The sequence below is a fragment of the Vespa mandarinia genome, chromosome 2, assembly GCF_050613455.1.
Source record: "Vespa mandarinia isolate Hongniang chromosome 2, ASM5061345v1, whole genome shotgun sequence".
NCBI lineage: Eukaryota > Metazoa > Arthropoda > Insecta > Hymenoptera > Vespidae > Vespa > Vespa mandarinia.
This window is the reverse complement of record NC_140811.1, coordinates 7,861,042-7,887,500: the sequence shown is the minus strand read 5'-3', so window position 1 is coordinate 7,887,500 and position 26,459 is coordinate 7,861,042. Positions and strand designations below refer to the sequence as shown.

Genomic DNA, 26,459 nt, shown 5'->3' with positions numbered 1-26,459 from the left:
TTCATCAACGATTTAGAGATGATTTAAAGATTAAATCATCCATTAGCTTTAGAATTTTTTTTAGATGCACAGCAACTTTTAGACATTCAGTTGATTTCGAAGAAAATCATTCAATTTCAAAAATTCCCTAAAAATATTCATTTCAATCGACCGTACGTAATACGTCTTTTCAACGTCACAATCGATGCAGACTTTTCTGATCCGCTGTTTTTATGATAAATTCGTAAAAACCACTAAGTTCCCGGAAATCACAAGGAAATTTCTTAACTTTCAAAAGAATGTTATTCAAATTATATATTTTTATAGTTCGTTGAAAATAAAATATAAGAAAAACGTGTAAGTTTCTTTCTTTTCTTCTTTTCGAAGTCGATGGACATTTACTCTCCTAGCACGAATATTTACAAACGTACGAGTCTTGTACTCGTTAAAAAGAGAAAGAGAGAGAGAAGAAAAAAATCGAAATACATCGAAATAGATCAACGACAAATTTCTAAGGCAGGTCGACACAAACAAAACAATTTACTTTTCTTCCTCTCTTAACTTTAAAAAAAAAGACGAACTATTCTCTACGTGATGGGACACAGGACACGTGTTATTATAAACGTCGTTTTACTCGATCTCCTGTTGATCTTATGCTGCTTCGCTCGAAAGCAGAAAATCAGGAGCGATTTGGTGGTAGAAACGTGTTGCTCAACGATTTTCAGAAAGCCAGAAGTGTAAAACAAAAACAAACGATTCCTCGCACGCGTTAATGACGATTTAAAGGATTCACTGGAACTTATACGAAAGCGCATCTCCAGTTGCTTTTAGTCGGATGTTTATATGAAGGATCTGTTTCAAGATTAGAAAAAACAAACGTCGAGCTTAGGCACGCGATCGTGCCTAAGTATTAATGAGTGTCCTAGTTGAAGCGACCTTGTACCAGTGCAGAAGATTATGAAGAACAGGATTAGATTACTCTTGAGATGATTAATTGAAGAAAAAAAAAAATAATAATAATCTGATCCAATGATTATGTAGATATGCAAATATGTATATAAGTATAAAGAAATGATAAGAAACTTTTGTATACACAAAAGTATTTTTATTATATTACATATGTATGTTTGTATATATACTATTAAACGAGCTTGTACATTTATCAATTTTATCTTGAAAACAAATCTAAATGTTTTGAAGTATCGGGCTGAATCAGCTGTTTTCGAATAAGAAAAAGCGATTTGACTAAATTTCAATTTTGGAAAAAAAAATTCATATAAAGGATTAAATGATCAGATAAATATAAATTATTTTATCATTACAAATTGTAATTGCTGAGCCGCGCTACGCAACGATATTAGTCGAACTTCATATGGCTGTCTTAGCGATAAAGAAGTTATTAATGTAAAGGTTAAAAATAAATGATTTTATCATTGCACACTATAGCTAGCGTGGCGTGTTATGATGTTCAACGAACTTCATATGATTTAATAATAGATAAGTTATTATTCTTAATTCATTTTCTCCCCGTTTTTATGCGTAATGCGTAAATAATAATTAAATAAAATTTACAAATATATAAATTCTACAATTATACAAATATGCAAAAATAAACTGATGCCGCGTGTCTAATTTTTAATTGTCAATATTAAAATTCTTAGAAATAATGTAGCAAGATATAAAATTTTTTATATCCCGTTTCACTGTACCGGGTAATACTCGGTCTTCCATATATACATGTAAATAATGTAATAAATAAACATATATATATATATATATAATATACTATACTAATATAATATAAACAGGGTGTTTCCTTTAACATGCAAAGTTGCAATATCTTGTGAAGCACTGAACTTAAAAAAAATGTTTCTACGAATATCGTCTGGTATGAAGGAGACGGGGGATACATTATATGGTGCAAATTATTATATATTATATAAATAATGTATATATGTTATTTTGCATAATATATATGTTATTATGCATAATGAATATGTTAATTTTCTCATCATTATAGTCATTTGTAAATAATGAAAAATTTTTTTTAATGATCACAATAACATTTATGATAAAATATACAGTGACAGAGTATGAATATTGTTACTTACATATTAATATCTTTTTAACTGGATAACATGTCGTATGTTTACACAGTATTAAAAAACAATGAAAATTTATTTATATAAATAAGTTGAAAATTAGCGATAAAAGAGGACAATATTATCATTATTTTCGATAGTATGTCACTGTGCCGCACCTAGCGATTAATATCCTCGACAGATGGATAGATAGATAGATCGATCAATCGATCGAAGGGGACTTCTCATCGTTATGCAAGCTACAACGAAGACTTTTTTTTTCAACTTGAGCAGACGTGCTTCGATGTCGAACTATTGTACACGATACCTACTTCCGTCTATTTCTAATCCCACTTCCGCCACATTCACAATTCGGAAACATTGAACGGAGTAATGAAATGATCCATTTTTCTGTTAAACTTTTACAGTATCATACGAATAACTGCTAGAATTGCTGACTTACGAAGTCAAAGTTTCGATATTTACGAGATTAGTTTACAAAACGTTTGTTCGTTCAAATGTATGTACAAAATAAATATTTTATTGATTGTATAGTGTGTTTTATTACGTAATCGTTAATATTCATGCAACTTCAATGAAATTTTTATATAACAATCGTCGATCATTTTTTATTTATAATTTACATTCACGTAAAATTTGTTGATATACGTACTAAAAGACGAAAAAGAAAAAAGCAATTAATACATGATACCACGTTTGCACGTAATAGAAGGGAGAGTTCACGTGGCGTGAATTAACACGACTCTTCGTTGGTCAAACGATCACCGGAAGTACCGTTACGATATAATAATACGCACAATAATGGTGCTACGACACAGAAGGATCTATGACAATGGTGTATATCTACAAAAGCGACGACGGCACTGATGTTGGCACGCCTGCTAGAGAATATACGAACCTTTGCGAACTCTCTCTCTGTCTTTCTCTCTCTCTCTCCCTCTGTCGCCACATTGGAAAACGAATTGGAAAGGTTCCCAAAGGATGAAACGATAAGCTTCGTTTAATTGAGAATTCCAAACGGATTCAACGAGTTCGTCCGGCAATAAAGCCCTCCTCGAAGAGCTAATTGGATCTCGAGATTTCGAATCGACTCTCGAATTAACCGGTAGAAACTCGTTAAACATAAGAGTAAACGAATTGTCATTGAAGTTTCCAGAGTTAATTAAAAAATTAAATTTATAATCCCCTATTTCATTTTATTGAAAAACATCTGTAATAGTTATATTATTTCTTTTTCCTATTTTTCTTTTTCTTTTTTTTTAATTTTTATTATCGCAAACAATCAATCTCCAATTCGCATCGCCAAATTGCAGACGATTTTCTCATTGCAAAAAAAATAAAACAAAAAAATAAATAAATAAATAAATAAATAAATAATAAAAAAGAAAGAAAGAAAAAAAAGAAATAGTATACTTGAGGCGAGGCATTGTCCAAGCTCGGGGGAAAAATCAAACGAACGGAAGGACTATCGATTGGCTTCTCGAACCACCAAGTGAGAGCCGACAGAGACCGAAGTGCGTGAGGTACAATGGACGGGTGTTCTCCTACGTAAAACTTTTAATAATTACTCACCACCCCCTTTTGCGATCCTGCGAAAGGAAGGTCGTTGTATTGCCTATTGTCTAACGATAGAAGGAAGGGATGGATTTGACGGTGATGGTAGGTGAAAGAAAACGGCGTATCTAGAGAAAGGGAAGAGGATTGACGTAGATAGGGGGGTTTTTGCATGGTAGTACTACTAAGCACTCGTTGTCAAAGTGCCCCTTTACGATTTTTTCTTTCCTTTATCTCTCTTCTCTTTTCTCAAGCTCTCCTCCTTACTCGAATCTTACCCTCACTTTTTTTTTCTCTTTTTTTCTCTCTCTCTCTCTCTCTCGTTCTCTTTCTTTTTCTCAAGTAGATTCGAGGATCACTGAGGATTGGCAACTCTCCACACGGAAGAGGAAAGGCAGAAACCCACGTCTGGAATTCGGCTGACGAAGTTCCTTTGATTTCTCGGCCGATTAAGTGGACCTTTCCCCTTCTTTTCATCCTATTCTTTCTTCCCTTCAATCCGATTTTCGTAGGAAAAAAAAAGGGAGCGCTTCCAATTGGACTTAGCAATTAAATCGAAGTATCGTGGGAGAATAAAGAATACGGGTATATATGTGTACGTAAATACGAGTAATTCATCCTTTCAATAGACTATTTTTCAGTTGAGTACTCTAATTTTTTCGATAATGTCACTTCTTTTAGATTGATTCTTTTCAATAAATCGACTTTTTTTATTTCGTTAAATAACTCAACAAATATTAATTTCTAATAGATTATAAATAAATTGGCTTAATTAATTTTTTGGTAAACGAAATTTTCGTAAATTTTGATTATCGATTTACCATATATCTCTTATCAATCTTTGATAACATCACTGACGTTGCTTTTAACTACTCTCTCGACAAGCCAACGAACAGGTAGACCACGGCACTTCGATGACGTACTTACCTTCTATGGTGAACCAATGAATATGTATGCTTCATTCGCTTCCGAGTCAAGGTCGTAACTGTTTCCGTTACGGAGAATGCGACACGACAAACGCTTAAAGAGGTTTTAATTTCGCCCATGAGTTGTTCTATACCTTTTAGCAAAGACATTATTTCGAAAATTCTTTGTTAATTAAATCCATTTATTACGAGTAACATTTCTGAATAAGAATGTAATAAAATTATTTACTTCTTTTTTATTATTTAATCAAAATTATTAAACTATCTATTAACATACTATTTTATAACAAACCATAAATTATTTACGTTATCTATAACAATTTACAACTATCTACATTTATTTATAACAATTTATTCATATCTATAACAAAAATTATATAATGTAGAAGAAAAATATAATTGTATTATATATACTTTTATTAATATAACGTTACTCTATTAAATATAACTTATAATTAAAAAAATTATGAAAAATTTAAGATATGACGTAACAATGAATTTTTTAATTATACAATAAAATCACAATTACAAAAATACAAATATAGTGAAGGATTTTTTATTCATGAGATAGAAATATAATATTTCCATATTTTTATTGTACCAATATTTAAATCACTCATTGTATATATAAATATACATATAACATGGCGTTATATAGACTGTAACTTTACAACTATGGCATTATAGAGGGTCTAAATTTAAAATTACATAACATTACATAGGCTATAACTTTAAAGTAATATGGCATTAAAAATGCTGTAATTACTGCAATACTTACAACGAAAATTGGTAAGGATAGTAGATAAGACAATAAATGTCTTGAATTTAAAAGGGTAATTCAAAGGAACTAAAGGGGCTTATATTGCCCTTCAAGGGTGGTTACAATTGCTCCTGTTACTTGCAAAATCACATCTAGAATTCCAAGGGGATTCACCGAAGAATTCTGAAGATATGCGAGGTTGGCAATGCCAAATATTCAAGGCACTCCTACATGTTCGTGCCTAACAATGCGTAGTCGCGATGTAACGAGAAAGAAAGAAAAAAAGAAAGAGGGATGAGAATGCGAGTGGGCCGAGGAAAAGAGAAACGAATGCACTAGTGATGTTTCTATGTAGACAAAGATAAAAGCTTCATCTTACATTGTTAACCAATATACTATATAAATTTAATTATAGTTTGATTGATAATATTTATGATTAAGATTTAGAAAATTATATTTTATTATATATATATGCATATATATAAAAGATAGAATTTATTACAATAACATGATATTTATTTATGAATCGAATAAATATGATATATTACAATAAAAATTCATAGGGTTTTATTATTTACTATATCTATTGTATATAGATATTATTTAAATAAATTTAAATATATCTTTATATATACATGAAATTATATAAAAACATATTTTTATATAAATACGTTTGTAAAAGATATATTGGTTAGATAGTAATCGAAAGAAGAAAAATATTGAGTAAGGAAGTAGTTACGAGATAAAGATCAAACCTGGTTAAAAGAGGTAATTGACCTCGGTCGATTGCCTTTATAGATAGACAGAAATCGAAGGAATTCGAAAAGAGAACGTAGGTGAATTAAAAGATCATCCTTAGCTTTCAACGTATTTAACTTATGGAAAAAACACGTGGAGAAAATATTATACTATGAATTAAGGAAAAAATATAAGAAAAGATAGCACATGAGACTTGGCGTATTCCTTTCGGGAAAATCAACGAAAGAGTATCTCTCTCTCTCTCTCTCTCTCTCTCTCTCTCTCTCTCTCTCTCTCTCTCTCTTTCTCTCTCTCTCTCTCTCTCTGTCTCTCTCTCTCTCTCTCTCTCTCTCTCTCTCTCTCTCTCTCTCTCTCTCTCTCTCTCTCTCTCTCTCTCTCTCGGGTTTTTATCGATCGCAAGAAGATCGATAAGAGGATCGTCCTGTATCAAAGGAACGTTTGTACTCGTTTCTGAAACTGAAAGGTTAGACTGATCACTAAAAAAAAAGAACTATATCTATCTAATTTTTTTTTTTCTATATAAATATTATTTCTTTTCTTTCACTATTTAATAAAAATAATTTCTTTTGTTATTAAAAATTTAATTTATTAAAAGTTTAATAATAAACATAAATTTATTTTATGAAATGTTTATACTTATTTTTACATTCTCATCTTAACATTTTACATTCAGAAACGTTTTAGTTTTCACTAACCAAAACATATTTGAAGGATTAAAATGGCACTAATCTTTTAAATTAGAATCTAATAACATAATTCAAAATATTAAATTGATTTAATTTAATTTGTCTTTATATTTTAAAATTGAATATACCAAATAAATTTTAATTTGAAGAATATCATTCGATTCTGTTTTAGAATAAGACACATCAAGAATGTCGAAAATATTAGATCGAAGGGACGTTCCGATTTTTGAGACTTGGCAATATTCCCGAATGTGTTTTGTAATCTCCGATTATATATATATATATACATATATAAATTTTTTCTTTGATCGTAGAGTCTTGACTTTTCTTACCAGACAATTATGATCTTAATAAGCGATTTAATTCCATGAGGGATTAGTATTACAGAGCTAGTGTATATTGAGGACACGTCAACTTTACGATAAGCGGAGACGTAGGTAAAATTCTAGGAGCGTCCGTAGGACATCTTCAAAGGGAAAAGAACGAACGAACGAACGAAGAGAGAAAGAGAGAAGAGGGTATCGATTTCGTTTAGCTTTTACGCGAACGAGGGCAAATACATAGGTAACATTACATGTATATATACATATGTGTGTGTATTTGTATATATGCGGGCGATCTCATTCTCGTCGTACATACAAAATCGCTCGTTTTAGCTTTTGGCAGGCTGACTTTTGTATTAGTGACGTCACTTTCAGGACACGCCATTGATTTAAATCTGTCTTAAACTGCACGTGGATTTTATGAGTAGGCCGACCCACATTAAAATGTCTCGTTCGTATAATAACGTGAATATTTCATAAGACAGAAAGAGAGAGAGAGAGTGAGAGAGAGAGAGAGAGAGAGAGAAAAAGAGAATCCAATTTCTATTTCTTCTTCTGTTTCTTCTTCTTCTATCATTGAAAACGAGTTACGTCACGGCTCTTGAATATCCATGTCGCTAAACTCTCCCCCACCAATTTCAATGTAACACAATGTAATCTTATATTTGATCAAATTTAACAAGTTTTCTATCGGTTACGAATCATTCGTGTATATATGAGTTATCGATCGATGTTCTTTTCCGTCTTATCTAGCTTCTGTATTAGAATTAATTAGATCGGATGGAATTCTTGTTGGATCGAATAAAGGCTTGTAAACGCGTCAAGCATCTCTCTCCTCTTCTTCCTCCTCTTCCTTCTATCTTTCAAGTCAACGGAATTCATAGTCTCTCGGCACGTGCTGTCGCGATCAGAGAGTCATTAGCAAATAACTGGATGGAGGAGAGTAACGGGAGTCGAGTTAATCAATTTAAGAGCGACCGCCTATCTCTGTTCTCTAAATCATTCCAACATCTACCTACTTATGTTACACAACGATGAATATTGTATTCATGTACGATAATAAAAAAAAATATATTGATTAAATAAGGCAAATTATTTTCTTTTAGTTGAGAAATTTAAAGAATTAGATCGATTTTATTTTTCAAAGCATCAACGTTATTTTTATATTGTATATGCAAATATATTGTATTATTAATTATTGTAATTATAAATAGATGTGCGTGTCTGTATGTTATAGAAGAAAAAGTAAATAAAATTATAGTATTACAGGGTTGGCAACTAAGTGATTGCCAGATTTCAAATAAGAAGGAAACGACAAAATCCGCAATCACTTAGTTGCCAACCCAATATAATATTATACTATACTCTACACATGTATATATATACAATATATATATATATACACAATATACATATATATATATATATATATATATATATATATACTATTATAGGTATTATTATTCTAATAATATAGAACAGTATATACTAAATATATAATAATATATTATACTATACTATATTATTAGAATAGTATAATAATGTAATGATATTATAATAACATAAAAAAATATGATACTATTACGAGATACCCGGTACATTAACAAAATAAATGAAGAAAGCGGCATCTAGAAATATAAAAACGTGATATCTATGTATTAAAAAAAAAAGGAGAAGCCAGCCTTTGCTGAGCATCGGATAAGCTCAAACATGAGTAACATAATTTTAAAATAAATTATTATTTTTATTAATACTATTGAGTACTGACTTTACCGATCGATATGATTATCCGCTCTCACGTTTGCAACAATATTTATTTTATTTCTTTTTCTATTCTTATAAAAAATTCAGTATCATAGAAAATGTAAAGGAATGCAAACTACTAAGTTTAAAGAAAATTAGTCGCACATGCTCATTCAAGCAACCTCTTGACTTCGTCTTAATGAAAGAAATTAATTCGCGTGCAAAATATTTAACGAGCATGATACGAAGGACACATCTTTTGTATCGTATACCACTTACAAATTTCACCCTTTTCGATCTATGGGGGTTGTTTTCCTTTCTTCCCTTCCTTCCTTCTCTCTCTCTCTCTCTCTCTCTCTCTCTCTCTCTCTCTCTCTCTCTCTCTCTTTCTCTTTCTTTCTCTTCTCTTTTTTACGTGAAGTCACTCAGGGGTGAAACACGCTTGATGGGTATCGCCATGGGTGTTCGTACCTTGTAATCGTTCGATTTGCATCCCTTGTTATTCTTGTTCACCCTCCTATTAATACTCTCTTCGTTCCGTTGCAGATGCTCTATCAATAGAAATGAAAATCATCGGAGACCACCCTCCTCACTTTTCCTCTATTCAAATTCTTTGAAATTCATCGAAAAATTATACATCGAAGATGTTCATTTAAGTTTTACGAAGATTTTAAGTTTTAGGACGAATTTCGTAAACTGGTTTCTAATCCACAGAAAAAGTTCCATGATAGTAATGGTATGAGCGTAATAATAACGAGTTTCTTATAACTTATAAAATTTAACAATAATAAAACGCGTGAAAAACTTCCAACGTATTTATATCATATTTAATCCGATTAAAGAGAAGAACTCGTTTTCATTATGAAAATGAAAAACTATAAATAATTACTACATAGTTCTCTTGTACATTAAATAGAGAATAATTACAATGAAATTATTGCAACGTGCTAATTTACAAGAACAACTATCGTAAGTTCATTAATGTTAAACTGATTATAAAATTAAAATGTTCATTATTAACAATTGAGTTAACGATCTTATTGCTTTAACGAGTGTAACGAGAATAAAGTTGAGATAAATGTTAGCCGGACGTGTCGAGAAGGAACAAGGAAAGAATAAGAATAAGAAAAGGAAAAAGAAGAAGAAGAAGAAGAAGAAGAGGAAAAAGAAAAAAAAGAGGATAGAAAAGGATACAAAATGAAACAAGAAGGGGAACGGGAGATGATGGGATTGGTGCAATTAGTCGCTCCACGGGAAACGCACGCGGTAATGAGGCACGACCGGTCGCTGCTTCCGGAATAGTTGTGTTACACGGACGCAACTATATACATATATTGTAGTACGAGGCTATTTTCCCCCTTCCACCTCTTACAATCTCAGACAGAAGGAGAATCCAAAAGAGAGAGAAAGAGAGAGAGAGAGACAAAACTAGAGAGAAATACGAGTGTCTATTTACTTTTCTACGATATATTCATTTCTCTCTAACTCGTAACAGTTTGTTTATTTTCTTCAATCGAATAAAACCGAATTTTTTCTCATCGATTCTCTAATAATTAATTTTAATATTTTTAATCTTTTTTTTTTCAATAACGATCAATTAATTTGTTAATCGATAAACTAATTTACCAGAAATTTTCATAAAATCGAATTCAATTTTATAAAAATCGCTAAATAAATCTTAGACAGGTTTTAAATATAATCAATAAAATTAAATACTAGTCACTTAGACAGTGAACTTGTTTTAATTTTGTAAATTATGAATTAGTTATTTATTACTATGATGATTATTAATACATAAACTCTTTATAATCACATACAAACATACACATTTATAATATAAATACATATATATATATATATATATATATATATATTTGTTTTACTGGATCCAAATTTCAAGAATTTAAATCAATGCAATATCAAATAATTTCCTTGCTTATCACAAAATTGAAACAACGAATAAAATAATTAATAAATAAATATATATATATATATTATTTATATCGTTTGATATTAAAAGAAGATACGTTCTACGTTCGAACGATCATAAAGTTCGACGACGATTATCACGAAAACGAAACGAGACGACGATGGCGACAGGTTCCGTCGATATCTCTATGTGCAATGCACGTACGTACATATGTACATACATATGTATAGGCATATCATACATGTTTGATATGCGTATACGTACGTACGTGTATATATATCTATATATGTATTATAGAATATGCAAGGATCCCGGACGCCTTATCGCTCGTTCGTGCACATTCTTAGCTTTCCGCGTTTGTGGATATCGCTAGACTGTTTCCGCTCATACTTAGGATAGATCCTCTCCTTTCCTGCGATTCTTTCTCTATGAAAAAATTTCCACGGGACGATAAAATAATAAATAAAGGGGAAAATAATATATATCCATCGATCGCATTTTCTTACAATTCAAACTATCAATCGAAGCATACATGTACAATGTATAATACATTGATAAACATTTTTAATTATAGTTTCCTAAACCAAAGAAAATCATTTTTTCGAATTATTGAAAGGTTAAATAAATACATAAATAAATAAATAAATAAATAAATAAATAAAATTTACAAATATTAATGTCCATAAGGAATATATAAGATATTTTTATATCGAAAAAAATTTTTTTAATTCATTGCATAATTCAATAAAAACAAAAAGAAAGTAATATTAGCCTCATTGCATTCTTCACCTATACATAATTTGATTGGAAAATCAGAAATTCTAATCAAAGAAGTCTAACTGAATAAAAAAATTTAATTTTGAAATAATAAACGAGTAGGTTTCATCGAAAAGATCATATATTTGCATTTGATCTAATCAAGAATCGTTAATAGAATGTAAACGATCTAAATGCGATTTTAATCAGGTATATGCTTTTTAATAGGATCGAGAGATAACAATCGGAAAAATATGTATCGTGTGGTGTTCGATACGTGAGAATGACGCCCATGTCGCGTGGTACGATTACGTACGTCCCTAAGTAAGTGAATTCTAAACACCATGAATGGAGACGAAGGCGTCCAAGTGAATGGAAAGCGAAAAGCAAATTTCGCCTACGCGCTCGACTCTATCATTCCAATGTGAAAGACCCTATCAATATATATATACATATACATATATTTCTCGTAATCGCTTTGATGTTCTATATATATGTGTGTATATATATATATTATATATATGTATATATAATCATAATCTCAGTTTCTGAACATAAGAAAATTGATTAAAGATGTATAACAAATTCCGTGAATATTTGGATGTTTTCGAAAGAAATCATCTTTTCTTTTTGCCTTTCTTTATTTTTTTTTTCTTTTTTCTTTTTTTTTTAAAGTAAACACAGTACTCCAAATTGATGAATATGCCTGAAGAAATTAATTTACTATAGAAAGTATGTTAGAAATTAGACCAAAAAATAATTAAAAAAAAAGATAGCAATTGATATAAATAGATATAAAGAGATTTAAAATTAAAAACTGAAAGTAGATTATTTCATTTGATTATATTCATGTAAAATTGTATTTTATATACAAGGTGGCCACTAAAAAACAGAATGATATGAAATAAAAATAACTTTTACAAACGCTTGTCTTTCATTGATCATCCTGTATAATCAAATGTCTTTCATTCGAAACGTATAAGGTATTCGAAAATGTTCAATAAAGAAGAGAAGGTTTTGTAAAAGTGAAACTAACAGGTGGTAAATAAGTACACACGAACGTTCTTATTCCCGTAAAACGAAGGTGATAAGATAAAGAACAGAATAATAATATGCAGACAATAATATTAGCACACCTTGATAGTATCTCTCTCGTTTCTCTACGTTCATTTAATATGTGACTTGAAATAATCTCTAAGTTTATCTTAGATCAATCTTCGAATCCACACGTCGTTTAGGAATATTTAATACTTCAAAGAAAACTCGATATTTTCAATCAATGAATCATCGACAACTCTCTCTCTCTCTCCCTCTCTCTCTCTCTCTCTCTCTCTCTCTCTCTCTCTCTCTCTCTCTCTCTCTCTCTCTCTCTCTCTCTCTCTCTCTCTCTCTCTCTCTGTCTTTCTAAGTGTTCATTGTTCACAAATTTAATTATCACCGGAAGTCAATCGGAAACGTCCATCGATCGACGTTTTTCTCATCGACCGGATATTCGTTCCGGTCGTTGATGTTTGCTTAGAGAATAAAAGTAGTTTCACTTAAAAAGACATTTACATATGCTGCTCCATTTAGTATAGAAATTGTTGAATATTATAATTAATTCCGACTAAATTAATCTTTTTCGTTTATGAAAAAAAAAGAAAAGAGAAAAAATTATAAAATGTAAAATTAATAATATAACTAAACTATACTAACTATATTAGCTTATGATTAAGCAAACATTAATCTATGACTATGTGTCAACAATTAATTTTATGACCAAAAAGATATAAATAAAAATAAATTATTAGATTAATTTAAAAAAAATTTCATGCTACTTTTAATAATCATCAACGTTCTTTTCTTTTTAGTTTAAGCACGCATGCACGCGAACACACATAAAATGTAATTATAGATATAAAATATGTAATAATAATAATGTTAATAATAAAAAAAGAAGAAAAGATAATAAAAAATAAAGAATATATCTCGTATCTCATTTTAAAAAATTTTTAAGCATCCCAGAAAAAATGTCTAACGTTCTTAGTAGTATATAAAACGTCAAGGATCTCTCTCTCTCTCTCTCTCTCTCTCTCTCTCTCTCTCTTTCTCTCTCTCTCTCTCTCTCTCTCTCTCTCTCTCGAATCTGGTAGAAGAAAATCTCGCGGGAAGCTGGTTTTAAGTTCTTATGGAATGTCGAGTAGCATCGTTAAATATATCTCAGGACGTGGGGAGCAAGTAGCAACGCGTGTGCGCCTATCGCTCGTAATGCTCGTTAATTTGAGCGGACCGTAGAACAAACTTAATTGGAATTGTTTTGTTGGCAAAACTCTTTGCTCCCTTCTCTTCCTTTCTTTCTCTCTCTCTTTCTTTTTGGATAACAACTTAGAGAATACGTATGTAGGTACACAATATGCTCGATGCTCCTGCTGAGCGTGACTCACGCGTGAAACGAAAAAAGCTAAACGTTTCTTCTCTCTCTCTCTTTCTCTCTCTTTCTCATTTACTTTCTCTCTGTCTCTCTTTTTCTTACTAACCCAATGTTTTTCTCTTTTCCACTCGATTTGCACCTTTCGGATCGCATCAAGAGGTGAAGGTCGGTCGGTGCTTTCTACGAGAAAAGAGAAGGTAGCTGCAAATGTATAAATTCATTCCTTATACGAACCGATTAGATTTACATTTAGAAATCATATAAGTTTTAATCGAATTTCATCCCTTTATTTTCCTCAGGAATCCCATTTTTTCTCTCTCTATGTTTTTCTATTAGATTTTATCTGAAAATTTTATAACATTTTATTTGTTCCATATCTATAAACTATTTATAACTTTTGTAAGACTTTAGTCGTTTAGAAAAGTTTTATCAAGTATGATAAATCTTTATTGTTCTTCCTCTCGCTCTCTCTCTCTCTCTCTCTCTCTTTCTCTCTCTCTATCTCTCTCTCTCATCCCTTTTCAGAGGTAAACATGAAGAACACGATACACTTGACTCCTAAGAAAGTCGATCGGCTCTGTTAAAAAGCTTACGCATACGATTAATTATTTCAAGGCTCTAACTTACGAAATAGCGGGAAGATTCGAAGTACAACCGGGGGCAGATGTTTCGAGTGCGAGAAACAGGGGCAGTCGAGAGTAGAAAATTCGCTGACGTCAGGGGCTATGTTTAAACCACGGCGGACGTATCATGCTAGTGTAGCGAATGAAGAAAAGAGTTGTGTGATAGAGAAAGAGAGAGAGAGAAAGAGAGAGAGAGAGAGCCAAAGAAAGAGAAAGAGAGGGGGGAGAGAGAGAAAGACAGAGAGAGAGAGAATGAGAGTTGATGATATGAAGAAGAGTACACGCGACACGCATTCTACAGAGAGACATGGAGGAGGTGAAGGAGGTGGGAAGATGGTTGTTCGTCCGTGAGATCAGAGAAACGGACGTGGATGCCGTGTCTAGTAATTCCTACCGGTCCTTCTCTCACAATGTACCATTGTCTCTCTTTTCTTCTTTTCTTTCTTTTTTTACTCCGGCTTTTACTATCGCCTTTCGAACAACACACTACTACACTTCTCGTCGTACTACAATACTTTCTAGCGCGAAACGGACCATCGTTCTCGTTCGTTGGTTGGTTGGTTGGTTGATTGGTTGCTTGCTTGGTTAGTTGCAAAGCAACAAGATGAACAGTGGAACAAGATATGACAAAGTTTTTTTTCTTTTCTTTTTGTTTTTTAATGCCCTTTAAGTTGAGTTGAAATTTTTACGAATATCCGCAATCCCGGTCATGAGCAGATTCATCGTGGTTTAAAGTTTTTAATAATCTTTAAAATTAAAAAAGAAAGGAATTGATAACGAAAAAATCGATAAATTGAATAATATCAATTTTCTTGTCGATTGATAGGATTAGAAATTTATTAGGAACATTCCTAAATTTTTGTAATATCGCTAGGTTGTTTGATAGTAGTTAAAAGTTTGTTAGGAATGGTGCAAAATTTTTGAAAAATCGATAATTCATTCGATATCAATTTCTATGTCGATTGATAGTATTAAACATTTTTTAATAACCATAATAAATTTATAAGAGATCGATAGATTACATTATAGTATTAGAAATTTATTAGGAATAATGTTAAATTTTTTGAGAGCTCGATAAGTTCGATGAATATTAATTTTTGATAGTACCAAAAATTGTTTATCAACGATTGCAAAATTCCTTGGCGGATCTATAAATATATCTGTTTTTAATATTGATATTTTGTCGTTGTTTTGATACTAGTAGTTTTGGTACTAGGAAATAAATATACGATGCGACATTTGTAGCTTATTGAAAATGATACGAGATCATCGCTCAGAAACGTATTCGTCGTTTTACATCATAATGAATGAAAATGCGTAAACGTTAGCGAAATAACCAAATAAATGAAATAAGTGTTATGAAATATTTGAAATAAAATCAACCGATGACATCTCTGCCATGGTATTCGACGTATTAAATACAGACTGATGATTAACAGGCGTCCTCGTTATTAGATGTGCAGAGTCAGGAGATTGATAGGAGAGGAAGGATGAAGAGAATGATTTAATGAGCGAATTCACGATAACATGTGATTTCATTCGAAGGCGACAGAGAAAGAGGACAGAGAAGAGAGAGAGAGAGAGAGAGAGAGAGAGAGAGAGAGAGAGAAAATTAGGGGTAAGAGACACAAGCAGAAAAATGCGACGACGACCGTGAATCATCGTTCTTCCTGTCCTTAATGGGATTTCACCATCCACGTAATATTATTCCGCTAATCTAAGTGCATTAGTCATTAATCGTTGCTCTCTTCGATATTAATTGGATACGATGTCTCGCGTTCGTTGTGCTACTTATTATTAATGTTGAAACGAGTAAAAAGAAAGCACGAAATGATTACGCGCTGATTTCCTATCGCAATTACTTCGATTATTATTAATATACATCCGTTTGAAATACAAAAAAAAAATAAATAAATAAATAAGTAAATAAATTTAGTTTATTTAAATTCGATTTTAATTAAATTCGCAATTCAATTAAATTTGGAATTCAATTAAATTCGATTTATGGACTTTCATATAATTAATTACATTTTATCGAATTCGATTGATTAAATTTATTTATTTAATTTAATTAATGGCATGATCGAAATGAAATAAATTTTTACGTGTTAGATTTTAATTTGTAATTTATATGTTACTACATCGAAAGGGAAGAGTAAGTACTTCGAAGAAAAAAAGACAAAGAGGATACAGAGTGAGAAAAAGAGTGAGAATGAGAGAGAGAGAGAGAGAAAAAGAGAAAGAAGTAAGAGGAGAGGATGTTATTCATCTCATTGGGATGACGTGACGTGGACTTAAACAAACGAAATGAAAGGACAACCTTCTACGACTCATTCGTATCGCCCCTTTTTCATTGATACGCATAATAAATCGTACGTCCATCACAATTCAAGCCATATGATCGTAATTTTGATAGATTTAATTTTGCAGCATTTTTTTTTTAATGTACCTATAAATTTCATTCTTAACGTTAAACACATCTTAACGTGAAAAAAAAATCGCGAATTTTTCAAATGGCCTTCATATTTTCCAAATACATACATACATACATACATAGATCGCGTATATTGTAATCATAAATTCAGAAAACAATTTGCTGATATTATCGAAATAATTGAGATTAATGAATCGATCTATAAATTTATCATATAACATAAAAATCATTTTTAGCCAGTTGAGATAATATCGACAAAAAGAGAGGAAGAGAAAGAGAAAAAAGATGGAGGGAGAGAGAGAGAGAGAGAGAGAGAGAGAGAGAGAGAGAGAGAGAGAAAGAGAAAGAGAGAGAGAGAGAGAGAGAGAGAGAGAGAGAGAGAGAGAGACAGAGAGAGAGAGAGAGAGAGAAGAGAGAGAGAAGAGAGAGAGACAGAGACAGAGAGAGAGAGAGAGAGAGAGAGAGAGAGAGAGAGAGAGAGAGAGAGAAATACGTTTTTTAATTCGAACGAATACATACATACGGCAGAGCTATACCTCCGAGCGATTTCCTGGCCTAAAAAGTCAGACGTCGGATAGTCGTATGACGAGAGCTAAATAACAAGATAAATTGCGAGGATGTCGGTAGTTACTTCATCGCATCAGCTCGTCAGTTTAATGCTCGTTCGCAATCGACTTTTCGCGCTTGTTTCTAACTCATCGTGATAAATAGGGGACTAACTGCTGTACGTTGCTCGATTATTTCGTATAAAATAATACTTCGCCCGATCAGAATTTTTATCTGCTTGTTTATTACATGATATGTGGGTATATATACATATATTTATGTATTATATATGATAAATATATAAATAAATATATATATATATAGAGAGAGAGAGAGAGATAAAATAGATACGTATTTAATTAATAATACGTAATTTATATATATATATATATATATATATATATATATATATATATATATATAAATTTTTTATATATACATATATAAATTTATATATATATATATAATATATATAATAATATATAAAATATATACGTTTACATGTGTGTATATCATCATGTCTTACATATTGAATCTAGTCATCTTATTACGATCTACAGCTGTATTGCTTCCTACACTCGACGCTTTCAGCATTATATTCTTCTTTAAAACTTTCTTCAGACTCTTGGATTACAAAATCTGTATAATTTTCATCCGGAGATGAATCTTTTGTAAGGGAGATCTTTACATTTGAATTTGCTTGAACTTTGATTTAACCTAAAATTTGTTACTTTGTCGCTTGAAACGTTTTCTACGTCTATTAATTCGTTGAATTACTCCTGATGACATAATTGGGAATTGAATTAATTTTATTTAGGAGACAAGTTTGATCTTCTTTATTTTCCTTTGTATCTTTCAAAGTTAGATGAAGTATACGTTGCTCCAATTGTTATTCTTCATTTAAGAAAACGCATAACAAATCTTTGTCATTAATTATGATTAATACATAGAATAAAACTTCATTATCTTCATAAGTAGCCAGATTTACATCATAAGTATATAATTTTATGATGGTTCAATTATTCCTGAAAAACACCAAGTCATCTGAACAAACGGCCATAGCGAATAAAAATATCGATAGTAACTTGTAAACAACAAGGTTTCGTAATTAGCTTCATAATATTCGAAATTACTACAAGTCGAACGATCATTTCTTAAAAACTTTCCATTTGTATAAAACGAATATATATATATATATATATATACGATCTATAAATATCCTGTCACTAGTAACAAAACATTAAAATAAAAAATAAAAAAATTCAAAACAAAAAATAAAATAAAAAACAAAAAATAAAAAACATTCTCCATATTTTTTAATCGTACAATTTATTGTCTTTTTTAATCATTTCAATCGTTTTTTCCCACATCATTATTTCTATTAATTCCTAATCCCTTCTTATTTCTCTAATCATATGTTCCTTTATTAAAACCGTTTACTCTTTCTAATCTGTCCTCTGATTCTTCGACGATTCTGTTCATTTTTTTTTATTACGTCGAATATTATTATTCTGAAATCAAGCGAACGGATAAAAATCCAAAACACCTCTGTTTTTTATTTCAAGGATTACATCGACTATAAGAAAGCTTCACTATCTGGCTCTCTTCGAATCTCCTCTCCTGGACTTATATGGTTCGCCGTTCGCCCGGTTTAACCGCGATAATGGACGTTGCTCGGTCAAGGTTTCGGACGAAGTTTGCGTCAGCCCTCTCTTTCTCTCTCTCTCTTTCAGTTTCTCTCTCTCTCACACACACACGCACACACATACGCACATGCGGGCGTGCGCGCGCACTCACTCACACATACATACTTTTCTCTCTCGAACCACAAGAATTACCGTTCCACGAGTTCGATTCTTCAAGTGTTCGGTTAGTCGATTCATGTTCCGTTACATTCGATCAGGTGTAAAGAAGAAATATTTTATTTTTCACAGTGAAATGAAAAAATAAATAAATAAGTGAATATTCAAGATAATACAATGTTAGTACGAGTGAATACATTATAGATATATAAATTGAATATAAAATTCAATAAGTCGAAGTATTTCTTCTTACTTACCGATTTTTTATCCAAAATAGAAGTTATTTTTATTTCAATAATCTCAAAATTGTACTGATGTTGGTATCTACTTTAAAAATTTCCTTTTTCTTTTTTCTTTTTTTTTTCATTTCTACTTTATCAAAGCTAAGAATTCATACGACGAAAGTGACAAGAACGTAAAGATTTAAAAAGAAGAAATCAAGGGAGCCTTAAAAGCTTTCGTCGTGCTATCTTTAAAGTCGTCCGGATAGTAAGGTGAAAATATCTTGGATATCACGTTCTTCTTCGTATAGGAAATAGAAAAAGAAGTTATATATACTAGCGAGGGAGATGTAGCTTATGGTAAGCTCAAATGATGGAAAAAGTTAATTGTGCGAGAAACCTTAGAAGCTATATACCCATGCACGTGTTTTCGAACGATGTTCGTGAGCGATTTCTTTTTTGTTATCTTTTTTTTTTCCTTTTTATACGTTGCTCCCACAGGACAAAAATATGTGAATCAGCGTAGGTAGACAAGTACCTACTATGACTCACTATCGACGACTGAAAGATTTTCGTCTAGCCACAACCCCTTTGGAAAGTGGCCAAACCTGTCTATAAAAACGAACTTCTTTTCTCTCTTGTAAAGAAAAGATACAGAATACGCCTTATTCTTTCTTTATTTTTCTTTCCTTTTCTTTTCTTTATTTCTTTATACAATCCCCGACGATTTTTTCAATTTACAATTTGTCTCTTTCTTCGTCAGAATCCTCCGACTTTCGGGGTCAACGATATCGTTCAATCGAAACTGATAAGATGATCCTTTACAACGCCATGTTCAAATGTATTCGTATTTTTGTAAGTCTTATTTCATATTTTCGACAAAAAAAATTCATTATTATTTTATGAATATAAGATTTACGTACTATAATATAAGTAAATACTTATATATATTAAATATATAAATTTTTTATATATTTATCATATATAAGTTATAGTATAATATAAATTATATTATATAACATAAATTTCATGTTATATAATTGGATATTAAACACAAAAAAAATTGAAAAGAAAAGAAAAAAGAAATAAGAAATAGAAAAAAGTAAAGTTTGTATTTCTTTTGTCTTTTTCAATTTATTTCAGCATAGACTGAAACGTTTAGAAATACAAAGACGGAGTAGTTCCTTTGAAACATATATATATATATATATATATATATATATATATATATATATATATATTGTTAAGAATACTATTGTGAGATAAATTCTAAAAGTAACATATGACACGTAAGACCGTCGACGAAGCATCGGAAAATTCTTCCACTCGCATGAAAAGTAAACACCGACGTTCGCCATTTTCCCAAAATAGAAAATACGTGAGTCGGCGAGTAGGAAGTTCAAGAAAGCTGCTGTGAACCACCGCTACCAAAGAAGAGAACAAGAGAGTAAGAAAAAGAGAGAGAAAGAGAGAGAGAGAGAGAGAGAGAGAAAGAGAGAGAGAGAGAGAGAGAGAGAGAGAGAGAGAGAAAGAGAGAGAGAGATGTAACTAATCCTCTTAAGGTCCTTCCAAGAAAGGATACTGCAAATGGGATTACCATGTTTTTAAAGCAACATAAATCGCCTCTCTCTTTCAGATTTTCTTTCTTTTTTTCATTTTTTTTTTTTCAATTTTGCCATACTCTCGCCACTGAAATTTTTTTCTTTTGAAACAGCAACAAAATTATTTCTCTATCTTGTAATGTTTAATGAAAAAATTAATCGAAATATTGGTTTAAGACGAGTAGAAAAAAAAAGATGTAAATAATATTGGATCGATCGACTATAATTAAATATTATTGTAAACAAACAGGAAATATTTTATCAAATCAATATTTATCAATCAATATTTATAAATAAATATTTATCAATCAATCGAATAAATACGATATTTTATAATAATAAATCCTATCATTTTCTATAAGCTTATTCATGAAGTTAATTCATGAAGCATCATTTTATTATAATAAACATCTTACTTATAATGATATTTACGTATTTATTAATCAACTCGATATAATTTTGCGAAGATAAAAGCAAGCATAAACGAGAGGACAGAAAAACAAAGAAGGAAATCATGTATTCATTTCGTCATTAATTCCATTAAATTAATTAATAAATTCTTTCATTATAAATCCATCACGATAAAAAAACAAACAAAAAAAAGGAAAAAATATTATAATTTTCATTTGAAATTAAATATATAAAAACCCACGTATATAGATATTAATAATTATATTATATTGTACATATAATTATATAATTAATTATTACGAAATAATATTAATTTATTTCAATTGATTTATGTCATTGAATAAAACTCATTTATCGAAATGGAACATAAAATCGTAACTAAAAAAAAATCGATTCATTTTTTTTTTATTTACTAAAAGGGGAAATAAAGATTTTCTTTGCGCCAAAAGCGCGTAGTAAATTTCAGCAAGTTTACCACGAAACGACGACGATGACGATGGATAGTCGAACGTGTCTCTTTCTTTTTCTCGTTTATTTTCTTTTTCTAAACCAAATAAGAAGAAAAATAGAGAGATAAGAGTTACGGATCTATCTCGGTTTTTCAAGGTTTTCCTTCGGTCTAGAGTCGCAGAATCCGACGTTCGACAAACGTCACGTTTTCTCGATAGTTTATTCTTCGTTTCTTGTCCTTCTCAAAGGAGAAGAAGAAAAGAGCATAAACGTATACGATAATGACCATGGCTTATCTGCTTTATATTATGAATGAATCTTTCTTAGAACTATATCTATCTCTCTTTATCTCTTTCTTTCTTTCGGTTTAAAGATCGAATGGAATTGACGAAGTTCTCTTTTTATCTTTTGACATCTTATTTATCCGTTTATAGATTTTAACTAACGACCAAGATGAAAAAAACGACGAATATATGTACATGAATGGCAAAATATTCAAAGTTCGATTAATCTTCAAGAAATGTTATTGAATCTCTCTCTCTCTCTCTCTCTCTTCCTCTCTCTCTCTTCCTCTCTCTCTCTTTCTCGATTTAAAGATTGAAAAAATCATTGAACGATGTTAAGCAACATGAAAATGAAAACAATAAACGAACTAAATATATAAATGACAAAATATTAAGTGTGCTAAAAATCTATCTTCGATAAATTTCATTGAATTTCTCTCTCTTTCTTTCTGTTTTTTCATCTTCTCATTATTTTCTTTTTTTTTTCGTTGTTTTCCGTTTTTTTTTTTTTTTTTTGTATAAAAGAACATCTTAAGTCTTTCATTTTTCAGGCCGAGGTCAACGGGACGTATCCTTCGTTCATGTTAATAAATCATTCGTGGGCGAGATCGAAACAAAACGAAAGAAAATGATAAGAAATGAAATGAAAAAAAAAGAAAAAGATAAAGAACAAAAAAGAACAAAAACAAGACATGCTATTTTACTTTCATGTTTGAAAGTTCAAAGTTCAAGGAAAACAATTAGAATTTATGATAGATAAAATTTGCGAGAAGAAAAATGAAATGAAGATGTTATATCGTTTCAATCGGTAGAAATATTTGTGGAGTCTGAGAAAGGAAAGAAAATTTTACCTGAACATTCTTTCTTTCTTCTCAAAGCAGCAACAGGTCAAAAGCAAACTACTACTACTACTATTACTACTATTACTACTACTACCATTACTACTACTATTATTGCTATACCTTCTATAAGAATGAATAAGGATATCCACAATAAAACGAAAATAGTTTGCACGAGAGTCCTTCAAATTGTAGTAGGTATATCTAAACGTATGAACCCTCCTCGGGCTCGTTAAAATTTCTTTTAGTAGTAGTAACAGTAACGATACAACGACAACACAACCGGACCAAACTAGATTGACTTATCACGGTTGATTATCGCTCATGATTTTACGCCTTCCCTTAAAAGGACCATACCTCTTCCTATCGAGATCGTTTCGTGTCTCTTGCTTTTCCGAGGCATGACATGACATAAAAAAAGGATCACCCCTCTTCGTAATACTTCGATAGAGTCGTCAGATCGATCCAAGCTAAAGTTTCTAAAGCTTCAACGATCCCTTTCGATAGAAATCGATCGATGAAATCTAATATACGGAAAGTATTTCTATAGTATATACATGATAAACATCATTGTAGAAATATCTTTTCTTCTTCTCTTGTTTAGTTTTTTTTCTTTTTTTTTCTAAAAATTTATATAAAAAGATCATAATGATATCATCGATCATTAAAACGATTGTCGATTGTGTTTCATCGGTTACCGTGAATGTTATTATTACCGCATCGATCGATTTCATGGAAAAAAAAAAAAAAAAAAGGAAAACAAAATGTTCACCTTCGATCGTCGTTGAAAGATTATGCGAAGATTATGCGATAAATTCTGATTTCATCGTATAAGGCAATTTGAAAATTCGCGGTCTTTAAGTTCGACGGAAAAAAAAATGGCACACGAATTGTAGCCAATTGGAGAGAGACAAAAAACAAGAAAAGAATAACGCAAATAAAAAGTTGTACATACTAAGGAATATTTTTCACTTTCAAATGTTTTTTATCTCGAGAAATCACAAAGATACAATTCCTATATTAACAATTACTATTTTCGGACGGCGTGTCTTGATGATAACCTAACTTCGTTACGTAATACATACTGCATGTTTATGTATTAATAATTCCTTACGTAAGACGCTTATGAAGCACTACGGCCTTTGACGATAAACAAGAAATACCTGTTGCATTACCTATTCGTTCGCAATATCAGTTATAATACTTTCTGTCTATTATCTATCCTTTATCGTCGAACTTCCGATTATCACAAGAAAATGTATGTTTTGGGAAAGTCGAAAGAATAAACAAAACAAAAAAAAAAAAAAAAGAATAAAATTCGAGAATGTTATATCGCCTCATCGCGAAAAATTTTGTTGTTAGAATGTTTCATGTCATCAAATAAGCAAATGAATTCAAGTGCAAGGAGTTAAAGACGAGAGCTAGGCGGCCGCGTTCGCTTAACGATATCCGTTGTCGTGTTACACGTCGTTAAACTAGTTCGGTGCGTCCAGTTTTTCCACTCTCTTGCTCGCCTCGTCCGCCCAACGTTCGTCCCTGAACGACGAAAGAGACAACGAAGACGAAGAGAACGAGAGGATGATAACGGAGGCGGTATGTTCGTCGTTCCTTTGGAGAGAGAAAAAGAGAAAGAGAGAGAGAGAGAGAAAGAGAGGGGGAAGGAGAAAGAGAGGAGAGAGAGAGAGACAAGAATGAGTGAATTGTAAGTGCGGCCCTGCATCGATGCCGATAACGACGCAACTTGTTGCCTCTATACTGATTAACTCTACCGGGATCAAATCACCAAATATATTTTTTACTTTTCGATATCCTCCGAGAATCGTTCCAACTATGGAAATTTTTGTTTAGATCGAAGAAAATTTTACCTTCGATACGAAAAGAGGTAAATATGTATACAGATGTAAATGTAAAAGAAAAATGTAGACTTTCAAATGCGTTCATTTGACACAAGGAAAAGTCAAGTATCAATATCATAACGGATACATTAAAATCAATGGGGAAGAGAATACGTGAAACTCTAGCGAAAGCTTAGTATCACGTGCTCTTACTATATATCTCTCTCAATTAGTTCGTTCGACTTACCGAGATCCTCGACGAGACGTAGCATGACACCACCGATATGCAATTCTCCCTTGACTCGTAGACTCCTCTCCACCTGCAGATCCGTCACGTAGACTCGCAGTACCCAGCTGCCGTCTACTTCGTGACCGTCCGAATACATTTTTCCTTCCTTCCTTTTTTCAACTACTTTATTACGCCGATTTATCTACTTTTTTCTTCTTCCACCTCCTCCTCTCTTCTCTCTCTTTCTCTCTCTCTCTTTCTCTCTTTCTCTCTCTCTCTATCTCTTACTCTACTTCTATATCTTACTCTCTCAACTCTTTTATAATGTCGTATCGTTGGACGCACGAAAATGTATCATGGTACCACTTTCTTTCCACGTGTTTCAATACGAGCTAACATTCGTAGCCGATTAACGATCAAATACTAATCCAAATCCTTTCACAATAATAACAACAATAATAATGACGACGACGAACGACGACAAATTCGCGCGAAGTTTCGTCGCCAGTGCGAAACCAATATTATAACGCTCTTCTCCGGATACGGTAACGCGACGTATATACGTGTGTACGTGTATTTCGAAGGATCGTTCCTCACTCCCTCTCTCCCTCTCTTTCTCACTCTACTTCGCGAGATCACTCGCCGAGAGACGCCCCCCACCACTACTACACTACCACACCAGTGCGAGGCACAGGATCACGCGACTTACGATCTACGGCCGATACTCCACGAGCCCTCGCGCTCGGCTACGCTCGGCTTCGCGACTGAGAATGCGATGTGCAGCTACGAACCAGTATAGTTGTCGTCGTTCGGCGGCCTGAGTTCGGTATGCGCGCAGCGGACCGCTTCCCCCACTACTATCCTTGTTGCTTCTTCTGTCCTTTCCTATCAGCCGCGCCTTCGTCAGTCCAACTTTTATCGTCAGGGACGAACCAACGCGTGGGTGGAGAGGGCGCCATGCAACTAGCCTTACGAAAAATTCGAGAATTTTCTTTCTCTTTACCTTGTACGCTTTTTATACCTTATAACGAAAGGACAAAATTTAGTATTAATCGATAACTTGAACTTTTATGGAGATTATTATCGTTAGCAATTTTTATAAGATTTTTAATAGATACTCAGACATTCATTATATTCTCATTAATTTTTATTCATTGAATTCGCTTATGTATTCGATAATCAATTATTTAAAACTGTATTAAATTAAAGTTGTCATTTTTTACGTACAAAGAAAACTGCTTGAATTTCTATTGAAT

At 31.7% G+C, this 26,459-nt stretch overlaps 1 protein-coding gene across 1 annotated transcript in view; it reads right to left on the bottom strand.

Moving 5' to 3' along the window:
* The window catches only part of LOC118439641 (unc-112-related protein), a 36,072-nt gene extending 10,061 nt beyond the window's left edge, over positions 1–26,011 (bottom strand). The window contains exon 1 of the mRNA XM_035861458.2: positions 25,222–26,011. Within this exon, the coding sequence (XP_035717351.1) occupies positions 25,222–25,360 (139 nt within the window). The 5' untranslated portion in view covers positions 25,361–26,011. The remainder of the gene's footprint in view (positions 1–25,221) is intronic.
* Positions 26,012–26,459: the final 448 nt, after the last annotated feature.